The sequence below is a fragment of the Protomyctophum parallelum genome (genome assembly GCF_964188405.1).
Source record: "Protomyctophum parallelum genome assembly, chromosome: 5".
Classification (NCBI taxonomy): Eukaryota; Metazoa; Chordata; class Actinopteri; order Myctophiformes; family Myctophidae; genus Protomyctophum; species Protomyctophum parallelum.
Genome location: NC_139702.1, coordinates 43603132 through 43616657, shown reverse-complemented (window position 1 = coordinate 43616657; position 13526 = coordinate 43603132). Strand labels below are relative to the sequence as shown.

General features: G+C 45.8%; 1 protein-coding gene across 1 annotated transcript in view; it reads left to right on the top strand.

Annotated features, from left to right (window-relative positions):
* Positions 1 to 13526, top strand: part of spock3 (SPARC (osteonectin), cwcv and kazal like domains proteoglycan 3) — a 33877-nt gene that overhangs the window by 19036 nt on the left and 1315 nt on the right. The window contains exons 3-11 of the mRNA XM_083765901.1: positions 406 to 445; positions 2287 to 2395; positions 4610 to 4718; positions 5052 to 5160; positions 6508 to 6621; positions 8595 to 8822; positions 10622 to 10684; positions 10883 to 11020; positions 12412 to 13526. The exon at positions 12412 to 13526 is cut by the window's right edge and continues 1315 nt beyond it. Of these exons, the coding sequence (XP_083622027.1) occupies positions 406 to 445; positions 2287 to 2395; positions 4610 to 4718; positions 5052 to 5160; positions 6508 to 6621; positions 8595 to 8822; positions 10622 to 10684; positions 10883 to 11020; positions 12412 to 12590 (1089 nt within the window). The 3' untranslated portion in view covers positions 12591 to 13526. The remainder of the gene's footprint in view (positions 1 to 405; positions 446 to 2286; positions 2396 to 4609; positions 4719 to 5051; positions 5161 to 6507; positions 6622 to 8594; positions 8823 to 10621; positions 10685 to 10882; positions 11021 to 12411) is intronic.

Below are 13526 nucleotides of genomic sequence, written 5' to 3'. Positions count from 1 at the left end.
AATTCTCCGTCATGACGTTTCCACTTGCTGAAAATAGCCGATCTACAAGCCCAGTTGTGGTCTTGTAGATCGGTTATTTTCAGCATGCAACCAATTGTAAAATGACTTATACTGGATCTCTTGTCCACTATAGTCATTTCCTAGAATTTTATAGTTTTTAGCTGTTGATGCAATTGTCAATACATTTAGTCTTAGTTTTAGTCATTAGTGACCGTGAATGAACCCCAAGCGAACGTTAACAACATTAATCGCCCCTTTTTCTCTCTTCTTTATAATGCTTTCTCGTGAAGGAAGTGGAGGTTCGTATGCCTACATTTATGACGCTGTCTCTGTTGTGCATTTCTTGTCATACGCGTTGACAACTTCTCTGCTAATCAAAAAAACATCTCAAAACTTTTATTTCAGGAGCCTGGAACGTGGATTCCGGCGAAGCCCTTCGATCAAGGTGGGTTGAAGGAGAGCAAAGGAGGTAACCGCTCTGTGCAATAATGTATAAGAACATCATCCCTTCCGTTATGCGTTACTTTCTGTTAGGGAGACAATATTCAGTTTTACAGGTAATTTCTTTTGGGTGAAATTCATTTTTGTACATAGTTACATGGAAGGGGGGGGGGGGGGGGGTAAGGAGATCAAGGCAGGAAAAGAAAGAAAGTTTGAGCGCCGCTTTTGCCACAAAAAGTACAGATAAAGGGTTTTCTTCTGTGTGGGTCTTAGTTACTTACAAGCTTTTGCCACAAAAAGTACATATATAGGGTTTTCTTCTGTGTGGGTCTTAGTTACTTACAAGCTTTTGCCACAAAAAGTACAGGTAAAGGGTTTTCTTCTGTGTGGGTCTTACTTACAAGCTTTTGCCACAAACGGTACAAGTACAACCCAAAGGTTTTTCCACAAAAAACTATACACAATTACACAGAAATAGCGTTTCGTTTTTTTACTAAGAATAGCGGGTTTTAAGTATAGGCCTAGAGATCCTGCACATTACACACATAAACATATATGCAACCATGTATGTGTTTGTGTTTACATTATATAGACCAGATGTCAGCATCTTGTTTAAGAGGCCAACTTAAACGCAGCTTTTATATCCTTTTATAATATTTATCTTCCGTCTTCTGCATTCTCGTCTAATTTATTCTAAGTAGACATCATGGAGCTCACAGCAGCAACTATACATAGTCGCACTGTGTACACCAACACCTTGACGCGGGCGTGTTCACTGTAGCGCAACGTAACAGGATCACACACACGCATGCACACACGGGCGCGCACGCACGCACGCACGCACACACACACACACACACACACACACACACACACACACAGACACACACACGCACACACGCACACACGCACACACTACAATAACAATAGCATTAGAGAGTGCGTTGGATAATCTTCCAAAAGCTGCTCAGAGATTAGAGTAAGTCTCTTTGCGGCAGAGGTCAGTCACAGACCGTTCTGGGGACAGCCGTAGTGCCGGCGCTCGAACACGGAAGCCGTGCTCAGCGCTGACCCGGGATCAGATATACCGTACGACGCACGTTGGCTATAGATTTGATACCTTCCTCCTCCTCCTCCTCAACCTCGGACTTTCCGGGGTCTAAAATCATGCTCTCACCTGCATGCATAGCCACGATATGGCTGGCGCAGCATGGGCCCCGTGTGATCTGAAACCACCTTCAGACGCGGCGGGACTGTGTGTGTTATTGCACACAGTATATCCCATTTAGACCTAAGCTTGTAGATCTGCTATTTTTCAATAGCTAAATAATAACATAATGCTTAAAACACCAAATGGGGTTTCCGTTCAGAATGCTGGGTTATAGACGTATAGCATTCAATCTGGTCTGATCCGAGGTCAGAGGCTAGGCCTCGATAAGCGCTTCCATCTGTTTCTTTTAACGGTATTAAATACAGCGAAAGAGGCATTATTAATGTGGAGAGGTATGAGGATAGCACATGCACATGGCTGCTGCTGCTGCTGTTTTCTACAGCTATCCAATTCTCTCATTATCTGTTAACCACTTAAACCCTCTAATCTTAGTAAAACCGATCCTTACTTAATGGTGCTCCATCCCCACCCCACCCCCCTCCACCCTCGCCTCCAAAGCTATAAGCTCACAGTGTGTTGCATTTCCTTGTATGATAAAATCCCAACCGCCTCGGGGGAAGTGACCTGCCGATAGAAAGTCAAAGGACTCGCTTGAAATACAGAGATTGTATTTCTGTCTGTCTGTCTGCTCACATCACATCACTCTGTCTTGTGTGTGTGTGTGTCCTCTCCAGGCCTGGACCCAGCGAAAGACCCTTGCCTGAAGATCAAATGTGGTCGCCACAAAGTGTGTGTGGCTGAGGATCACAAGACAGCTACCTGTGTCAGCCAAAGGAGAGTCAGGTAGGGAGCGCACATCGTAAACAGGCATGCACGCACGCCATGCACGCACGCACACACAAAAACACACACCTTTTGAATTGACAATAACACAGCATAGTCACGCACGCACACATGCACACACACGCTCACACGCTCGCACACACACACACACACACACATTAAAATAGCCTCTCTAATATACCTTTCTTGATGAGGCCAGAAATATAACAGAACGGGCAGAAAAGGCTGCTCCAGGGCTCCTTAAATTAGGGACAAATTCTCTCTCTCTCTCTCTCTCTCATATCGCCCACTCCATGTTTCTCTGCCTGTTGTTCGTTCTCTCATTGACGTCGTGATCTCTGCCTCTCAGTCGAGTTATCTTCTTCACGTACTTACAGTATGCTCTTCGTACTGTACGGGTGTTTCATCATCATCTCTTTATGACCACACATACTTTGGTGTTTGTGTGACTATAATACGGATACGTAATGACACAAGCTTCCTGTCAGGACAAACACATAAACAGACAGGGAGAGAGAGCATGCCGGAGGGTGGGTGAGAGAGAGACACACGTACACACACACACACCAACACACAAACGCACAAGCGCTCGCGCGCGCGCGCACACACACACACACACACACACACACACACACACACACACACACACACACACACACACACACACACACACACACACACACACACACACTATCATGATGGGCCACACCATGGACTTGGCTGTTCGTCCAGCTGGTCTGTCGTTCTCTGGTGGCGGACGTGTGACATTACTGTTTAGTCCAATTACCCACAGCTCTGGCACGGCCCTTCAATGGACACCCAGTCCTGCCAAACAATATGAAAGGGCCGAGTGTGTGTCTGTGCGTGTGTGTGTGCGTGTGTGCACGCCCGACCGCGTATGTGTGCATGCATGCCTGCGTGCGTGTAATATTATATGGATGTGTGTGTGACACACACACACCCGCACAGGCCCCCACACACACACGTACGCACGCACGCACATACACAAACACACACGCACACTGCAACACTGCACTGACCTAATTTCTCATTATTTTGTACCAACAATGCCACCATGGGCGCACGTAGCAGCCCAATCACCCTGAACCCTCGTCTGTTGTGTCTCGCAACTGAAAGCGTTCTCATAACAGACCGACGGAACGCTGATATGTTATCTGTTTGTCTGACATGTCCCTATAAACCTGCTCTATACCTAGTCCTACCACTGAGAGGTTATCTGTTTGTCTGACATGTCCCTATAAACCTGCTCTATACCTAGTCCTACCACTGATATGTTATCTGTTTGTCTGACATGTCCCTATAAACCTGCTCTATACCTAGTCCTACCACTGATATGTTATCTGTTTGTCTGACATGTCCCTATAAACCTGCTCTATACCTAGTCCTACCACTGAGACGTTATCTGTTTGTCTGACATGTCCCTATAAACCTGCTCTATACCTAGTCCTACCACTGAGACGTTATCCGTTTGTCTGTCCCGCCCCCTTTCATGACGACTTTAGGCCCAGGAAATAATTCCCAATGCATTTTCCCCATAGACATTTCAAAAAGTACCAAAAGGACAGGACTTGCGTTGTCGGGATGGGAGTGGGAGTGATTTTGAGTGGGATCAGGGTGGGGTCGCCCATGGGGATTGGGTTTTTCCTGTTGGAGTGGGATCATGGGATCATCCTCTACTCTTTAGTCATCATGGCTGTTTCCACGTCACACCATTTTTCTTTTCTTTTTTTAATATATATAATTTTTATGTGTGGCTGTGCAGTCATACTTTATGATGGCGTTGGACACAGTGTTGTTTTGACTAATACATACATAATAAATGTTTGTCGACTACCTTTTTCCACTGGCGAAAACTGAACAAAAACGAAACCTTCGCTCAAGATCAACAGTTTATTGAAACAGAATGAGATTAATGCGGAGTGGAGTGAGGAACCCAAGGTAGGTCGAGACTCAGGGTGGGGGCGTATAGTCTCTGGAGCTGACGGCCATCTTTGCTCTATACTCGGAATGAGCGGTTGGTCGTCTCTGCTCCGTCACTGCCCCCCCCCCCTGGATTCCTAGATAATCGAGGCGGAAGGAGGAGGTTGGGGTGGAGGAGGATGGCGAATTTGAAGAATAGTGAACTTGGCGATTCGACACACACTTCTTACAGCAGTGTGTGTGTGTGTGTGTGTGTGTGTCTCTCCTGTGCAGTTTTAAGGATGCAGGTCTCTACCAGAGTCCAGGTTCAAAGTGCAAACCCTGCCCAGTGGTTCATCCCTCCCCTGTGTGTGGGACCGACGGACACAGTTACTCTACCAAGGTACGCGCACTCGCGCACACACACACACACACACACACACACACACACACACACACACACACACACACACACACACACACACACACACACACACACACACACACACAGTTATTTACAGATCCAATTTCCATTACTCATGATGAGACAGCTGCCTCCTGCCTTATCAATCTGTTGTTCGTCAACCTCTGTCCCTCTCTCTGTCCCTCTCTCTGTGTATCTCTCTCTATCTCTCTCTGTCCCCTCGCTGTCTCTCTCTATCTCTATCACTCCCTCTATCTCCCTCTCTCTCTCTCTCTCTCTCTGTCTCTCTGTGTCTCTCTCTCTGTCTCTCAGTGTAAGTTGGACTACCAGGCGTGCATTAGTGGAAAGAAGATCGCCGTGAAGTGCTCTGGCATGTGTCCCTGCCCCGCTCAGCAAGAACACGGCAGCCCAGAGAAGAAGGGTACACACACACACACACACACACACACACACACACACACACACACACACACACACACACACACACACACACACACACACACACACACACACAGTAATCCGCGATGCTTGATCCGAGAGTCATTAAGCGGTTCTCATACTTCAAGGCCAGCTCAGTGGCCTTTGTGGTTTAGAGGGGGTCCACCCTGTAGATTGCGAGGTCGGGCTTCAATTCCCCGGCCGGGTCATTCATACCAAAGGAAGACTATAAAAACAGGATCCAGTGCCTGGAACTCAGCACCAAGGGGGGGGGGGGGGGGGGGGGTAAGTCCCTGTGACATCATGGAACTCAGCACCAAGGGGGGGGTAAGTCCCTGTGACATCATGGAACTCAGCACCAAGGGGGGGGGGGGGGGGGGTAAGTCCCTGTGACATCATGGAACTCAGCACCAAGGGGGGGGGGGGGGGGGGGGTAAGTCCCTGTGACATCATGGAACTCAGCACCAAGGGGGGGGTAAGTCCCTGTGACATCATGGAACTCAGCACCAAGGGGGGGGTAAGTCCCTGTGACATCATGGAACTCAGCACCAAGGGGGGGTAAGTCCCTGTGACATCATGGAACTCAGCACCAAGGGGGTGGGGCTGGGGGGGTAAGTCCCTGTGACATCATGGAACTCAGCACCAAGGGGGGGGGGGGGGGGGTAAGTCCCTGTGACATCATGGAACTCAGCACCAAGGGGGTGGGGCTGGGCGGGTAAGTCCCTGTGACATCATGCCGCCTCACGCTGCAGAAATAGGAGAGATAGGGCTCCATTTGTCATTGCTAAAACCCTTATCCCTAAACTTCTTTGCCTTTTTTTTTTTACTATTTTGAAAAACATTTTTGAATAGTTCAACTAGCCATGCAATCTATACCTACAGTCAGGTGCCGATTCCATTCATATTGATACCTACAGTAGGGTGATGATTCCATTCATATCCATACCTACAGTAGGGTGATGATTCCATTCATATCGATACCTACAGTAGGGTGATGATTCCATTCATATTGATACCTACAGTAGGGTGATGATTCCATTCATATCGATACCTACAGTAGGGTGATGATTTCATTCATATTGCGATTCTTAAATATATTGTGATTTAACGATAGTTGTGATTCAAATATAGGATTCATTGATAAGTTGCTTTGCTTTTAAACTATGCTAGAACATTTGAAAACAATAATAAACAATCCAAACCATGAAAAGTTGAATAAATTAAGTCTTTCTGACATGGGTGTGTGTGTGTGTGTGTGTGTGTGTGTGTGTGTGTGTGTGTGTGTGTGTGTGTGTGTGTGTGTGTGTGTGTGTGTTTGTGTGTACTGCAGTGTGCACGGAGTCGGACCTGAAGGAGGTGGTGAGCACACTGAGAGACTGGTTCAGGGTTCTGCACGAGAACGGCAACCACAAGAGCAGCAAGATCCAGAAACCTGACAAGACCAGTAAGTCAACTGCTATTACAATCATCCCACCTGTTGACATTATTGTTTGCTCCTCCAGAAAACTTGGCTGGACAATTCTACAAATGTCTTCTAAATCCTGACAGTTTCCTGAAAAACCCTATGTCAGTGGTTCTCAAACATTTTCATGTCAAGGACCCCCAAAAACATATGAAATTGTCGGCCGACCCCCATCTGAAAATATGTTGTTCCAGGGAGGGACCCTCCAGAAGCAAAGATTTGAGTTAAAAACGTTCGCTCTGAGCTGAGACACACAAAGCTCCTTAATGAAGAGGTTGCACCAGCCAGAGTATTGTCAGCATTCACCAGTTTAAGGTTGTTTTTCCCGACGCATGGCAGCAGCTCAGCTCAACTCGACTTGCCTTTTCTCTTTTTCCACTGCAGATAGGATTCCCTCAAGGTAGTTCAAGGTCGCCTGACATCCAATGCTAAAGTTAAAGCTAATGCCAACCTGCTCTCTCTGGAAATCTATACAGTCCAACCAAAACAGTTTGGGATAACATTTTAGGGGAGAAACAGTTGCTCGTCACAACTAGTTTGGTAAGAAGTCGTTGTTTTGCAAACCTACAGTACTTGAGAGGACAGGTTGTGTGTAGGAGTATAGACTGCCAGAGCAGAAGAAGACAACATAGAATCTGTCTCCACTTAAAGCAACTATTGAATGCAAATAATACTGTATACATGACTGTCTACTAGGTGACTCAGATACGTGATGAAGGTCTTTGCCACCAAAACTGCTGCACTGCATAGTTCCTGTAAGTGAAGACATTGTGCGGGTTCTTTTTCTGGGTACAGGCTTTAGTTTAGACATTACTAATTTCAGAAACCTTTAGTGTTTCTAGTAAGACTAAAATCTTAATTGCCCAGACTCTTCTTCAACACAGATGGCGAAAGCAAACATTCTTTGTTCTGTACTTATACAATAGTATGGTACAAAACACTGAACCATGAGAAACCTAACCGCAAGCACGGGAGCAGTGCATGTCCGACCGTTGTTTCCGCAACGGTCGGTCCGTTGGTGTGTCTAATCTGCGTGTGCAATCCCCTTTTCCTTTCCTCTTGCAATGACTAGTTTACAAGTTTGTTAAAAAGCACACATAAAAATGTGTTCGTGACCCACAAACCGAGTCCCGACCCACTGTTTGGGGAAACAGCGATCTAACCTCCCTGATGTGTTTGTCAGTGTTGATTTCGTCGACTAAAACTAAGACGAAAAATGGTCGTCGACTACCTTTTTTGAGTGGTGCAACCACTCCTACAACCAGCAATGTCTGTATGTGTGTGACGTTAATGAGCACCGGTATATGACTTAGTACCAGTAGGGGGCGCCAGAAACAGAGAGAGGGATAGTGCTGCTCTGTTGCCGGCTAATGAGAGAGAGAGAGAGAGAGAGAGAGAGAGAGAGAGAGAGAGAGAGAGAGAGAGAGAGAGAGGGAGAGAGAGAGGTGTGTGTGTGTGTGTGTGGGGGGGGGGGGGTAGTTGCACCACTCAGTTCACACGGGTGTGATTTTTAAAACTAAAACTAAATGGAAACTAAATGAAAACTATAAGCTATGATGACAAAAACTAAGTCTAACTAAATATATTGACAATTTCATCAACAAACTAGACTAAAATGTTAGGATGGGACTAGTGGACAAGAGATCCAGTACAAATCATTTTACACTTTGTTTGAATGCTGAAAATAGCAGATCTACAATCTCACAAGTGAGCTTGTAGATCGGCTATTTTCAGCAAGTGTAAAAACAGTCCTTTACGAATGGCATCAACGCCCTCCAAAATACATTTCAGTCGACAAAAACTACTGTAGATTTAGTCGACTAAAACTAGACATTTCAGGTGACTAAAATGTGACTAAAACTAAATGAAAACAATTGAAAGAGACCATGACTAAAACTAAAAATCCAAATTTTGCTGCCAAAAACAAACACTTGGTGTTCCGTTGAACCTTTCAGAGTTGGACGTCGTGGGAGTGTCGCCCGTCTGCAAGGACCCCGGGCTGGGCTGGATGTTCTCCCGGCTGGACACTAACTTTGACCTCCAGCTGGACCAGTCGGAGGTCAAGAGCCTGTACCTGGACCGGAACGAGCCCTGCTCCGACGCCTTCTTCAAGTCCTGCGACACGCACACCGACGAGGTCATCACCAGCTCCGAGTGGTGCACGTGTTTCCAGAGGCACACGGGTAAGCGCGCACGTACGCACGTACGTACGTACACACACAGGCACGCGGTTACACACCGGCATTCCGAAGCACTGGCTTTCCGACGCTGCTCATTCCTAACCCTAATCGCATGCGGAAGCCACGTAGTCGGAGTGGTGGTGCGTCGAAATGCCACTCTCTTCCCCGCACGCACGCTCGCACGCACGCACTTACTTTACGACTGTATAAAAATTCAATATAGTATAATAAAATAATACAATACAATTCATTGCAATAACATACAATAAGATTTTAACAAATTCAGAAATGTAGTTCTCTTTTAAAATCTCTATTCATGGGCAAGTCAGCAAGAATTGCACTCCCAACCTTCTGTTCTGTTTCCCAGTCCATGACGTGGCTCCCCGGCCCCAGTCTGGCCTGTGTGTGTCAAAGTGTCTCTGAGCGACATAACACACAGTTATGCTCCCCCGGGCACTGCCCCCGTAGCGCCAACCAACTGCTATATGCAGAGGACAAAATGTAATGTCCTGTATTATGCAAATGTTCATTGACCCCAGAATTTTTTATTATTGCAGAAGGCCTGGCCGAGACTACCCCCTGTCCGTCTGTCCACCCCCGGCCACCGTCCGTCCATGTGTGTGTGTGTGTGTGTGTGTGTGTGTGTGTGTGTGTGTGTGTGTGCGTGCTTTGGCACTGTTGGTCTAATCGACGTGAAACTGTCCACACACAGCATATCCGATAGTACTTGAAAGCAATGATGCACTTCATGCACAGTTACTTTACTTACAATTCTGTATTGGTCTTTAAAAATGCCACTATATAGATGCACCTTTTACCTTGTACTTTGAACCTCCATCACACATATTTTAAATGTCCTCATGGTGGCGCTACAACAGCCCACTTCACCTTTTGGCCTATAACTCTTGACTCATAGGTTGTACAATCAACATTCCCTGGATTGCTTGGATCATTCATGGCACAATTTATAGACACCGTTTGTGCCAGATTACATTTACTTCTCATACGGATTTTCCCCAAAACTCACAGAAATCGATCCGCATTATCTCTGGGGTCATGTGATCAAGATGTCAGATCCCATTCGACTGCCTTTCAAAGTTTGCGGACAATGGAAGGGTTACAGGCTTTAGTTCCGACACAATTATTGGTCTGGCAGGCATTAGACTGACAACCTATACCTCAAACCCTAACCTAACCATAACCGCAAGCACGGGAGCCGCACATGTTCGACCGTTGTTCTCACATGTCAGACTGATGCTCCTTCGGAATTACCATCGGATCCTCCCTGCATGGTGGAGAACCTGGGAGCCCAACATTCTAGTTATTATAATTTGTATTAGGGTGAGAAGTTCAGTCACGCGAGAGAGACTCCGAGTAGAGCCAATGCTCCTTCGCCTGGAAAGGAGCCAGCTTAGGTGGTTCGGGCATCTGGTTAGGATACCTCTCGGGCGTCTCCCTAGGGAGGTCCTTGATGCACGTCCCACTGGGAGGAGACCCCGGGCAGACCAAGGCGCAGACTGAGGGATTACATCGACTCTCTGGCCTTGGAACGTCTCGGGATCCCCCAGGAGGAAGTCACTAATGTTGCTCTGGAGAGAGAAGCTTGGAGCTCTCTGGTGGAACTGTTGGCCCGCGACTACAGATAAGCGGTTGAAGATGGATGGATGGATATTATGAGACGTCTTTATGGTTTGATTAATTATATAATCCTTGCCTGCAGCAGTCGGTGGACATGAAGGATTGCGATGTCCAAACGGTTCACACAGTCTGTATGGTTCATGGTGTGTTCTCTTTACTTTCAGACTCTCCATGTAAAACAGAGCTCTTCACCATCAACAAGAAGCAGGCGGGGAAGAAATTGCTTGGTGAGGCACGCACACACGCACGCATGAGAATCTCTCGTGGAAAGGTATGAAGGTCACCTGGGCCATTCACGAGAAACACAAGATTTGATTAAAAATGTGTGCGTGTGTGTGTGTGTGACTGTGTGTGTGACTGTGTGTGTGCGTGTGTGCGTGTGTGTGTGTGTGTGTGTGTGTGTGTGTGTGTGTGTGTGTGCGTAGGCCAGTACTTGCCGTCCTGTGATGAGGAAGGGTATTACCGGTCCCATCAGTGCCACAGCAGCAGTGGTCAGTGTTGGTGTGTGGATCGCTATGGCAACGAGGTGGCCGGCTCACGCACCCACGGCGCTGCAGACTGCGGTAAGCAACGCAGCATTGAAAGCAGCTATACGAGCTTGTAGATCTGCTATTTTGTGAGAGAATGAATGTGTGTCAAATGTTTTAACTCATATCTTCTGGGCCGGGGGGGGGGGGGTCCCTGGAACGACATACTTTCAGATGGGGGTCGGCGGCCTATTTCATATATGTTTTGGGGGTCCTTGACATGAAATAGTTTGAGAACCACTGATGTAGAAACATACGTTTTTCAGAAAACTGTCATCATTTAGAAGACTCGGGTCTATTGGGTTAAGGGAAAATTTGCGAAATGTACTGAAAATGTGTGAAATCTGCAAAAGAAATGCTTACCACTAGCTTTCTTCACAGATGTGTTCATAAAGGTGTTTACTATCACAGTTAAATGTGTTAAAAAATATTTACACACCTCACATGCTCATATTGGCCAATTTAAAAAATGTCCTGCTTTTAGACTATAGGCCCTCCGGGTACCTCCCACAAAGTTTCCCAAGGGAGTTGGCTTGGAACAAATTTATATGTGATAGTAGACGCCTTTATGAACACATCTTTGAAGAAAGCTAGTGGTAATCATTTTGGTTTTCTTTGCAGATTTGCAACAACTTTTGCAAATTTTCCCTAACTAATATTTGTCGCTTTAGTGTTTAACCACTTTAACCATCACTTTAAACTTTAGCTATTGAAAAATAGCAGATCTACAAGTCCATAGAGCTTGTAGATCTGCTATTTTTTGAAAAGATGGGAAAATGTGGAGCAAATCTTTGAATATTCTTTCACAGCAAACGTTTCTAACTCATAACTTGCTTCTGGGGGGTCCCTGGAACATATTTTCAGATGGGGGTCGTGGCCAAATACAGATAATTCTGGGGGTCCTTGACATGAAATAGGTTGAGAACCACTGATGTAGAAACATAGGTTTTTCAGAAAACTGACATGATTTAGAACGGTGGTTCCAAAAGTGGGTCATTGAGGGAGTTCCAGGGGGTACCCAGCTAAATGATAGTTTGGAACCAAATGGACCCTTATGGGTCTGTAACTCTGGTAGGGTCCATTTGGTTCCATTTGTACACTCTCAGAGTTAAATTAACATTGATTTTACAATATAAATTGGGGTCTCAGAGATAGAATGCCATTACATCGGGGTCCGTAGACTAATGCATGTCAAACTGGGGGTCCTTGAAATTAAAAAGGTTGACAATCACTGCTAGAGCCGTTAAAATCTTCTCTTATGGGGCTCCCTGGCATGTCTTTTCAAATGGGGATCCGTGGGCTAATTAGTGACAATTTGGGGGTCCTTGACATGAAAAGGTTTGGGAACCACTGATTTAGAAGACATTCTTTTGTAGAATTTGGTCCTCAGGTCTTTTATGGGATAAATGCTACCATTTTTACTATAGGTGTGGTCCTGGAATCGTCCGGAGATCTGGGCAGCGGAGACTCACTGTTCTCTGATGACGATGACGACCAGATGGAGGAGGAGGACGACGAGGATTCTTTTGTCCTGAACGACCAGGCCGGGCTGGACGACGACGACGACGAAGACCTAGGCGATGACGACGACGAATATTTGTCATAATTTGAAAAAAGAGAAAATACAAAAACAAAATAAGAAAGAAAGAAAGAAAGCGAGACTACTGTTTGTTTGGTTAAACTGCACGTTCCTTCCTATAGGTGACTCTCCAGGCAGATACTTTAATCATACTAACAGCCTATGGACTACGTTTTGTGTACCGTACGTTTGTTCATAAGTTAAAAAACTAAAACATCCCTGGTATAAATGTTAACGATGGCTCTTTTGCTGTTTGTACTCTAAAGATGCGATTGGTTAATGACACCCGTTCACTCGCCTATAGTGTCAACCGATCGATCCGACCAATACATGGACTTCATTTAAGTGTTGACTTGACAGCCAATCTGGTGCTTTGGATACGGTCACATGTGCAACGAAATCTCTCTCTATTGGACAGTCCACGTCTTCTATAGTGTGTCAGTGTTGTTGCAGCAGCGTTCCCATGCCTGAGTGTCCTGAACGCCTGAGGCATATTGTTAAAGAGATTTATCTTTCTTTGTTCCCTCGTCTACATCCATCCCTCCCCCCGCCTGTTATTCCTTATCTAATGTTCCTGTCTGTATAGGTGGGATGTTGTCGATGGCGTAGATAAGAGAATATTGCACTCTTCGAGTTTCTTTTGATCCCAATTTGCCAACAGTGTGTGTGAAAAACAAGATAAGATTTTTAGATGTTGCTTCATTAGAATAATTTAAGGCGAACATGCAGCAAAGCGTGACTTTAGGTATAACAAGACATGGCTAGCCGTTTTCACTGAGGCACAAAACATCTTTTGCGTCAGGGAAAGCCAAATTAATGTAAGAAAATATTGTGACGTTGAAGGAAAAAAAGAATCTATTTTTCTATAATTGCATCATTTCATAAATGCAAAAGATCAAACCGATTTGGTCATTTAGCATGTCCTCCATTGAGTGTTACAGTTTCACTGTAGATCCTAAATGT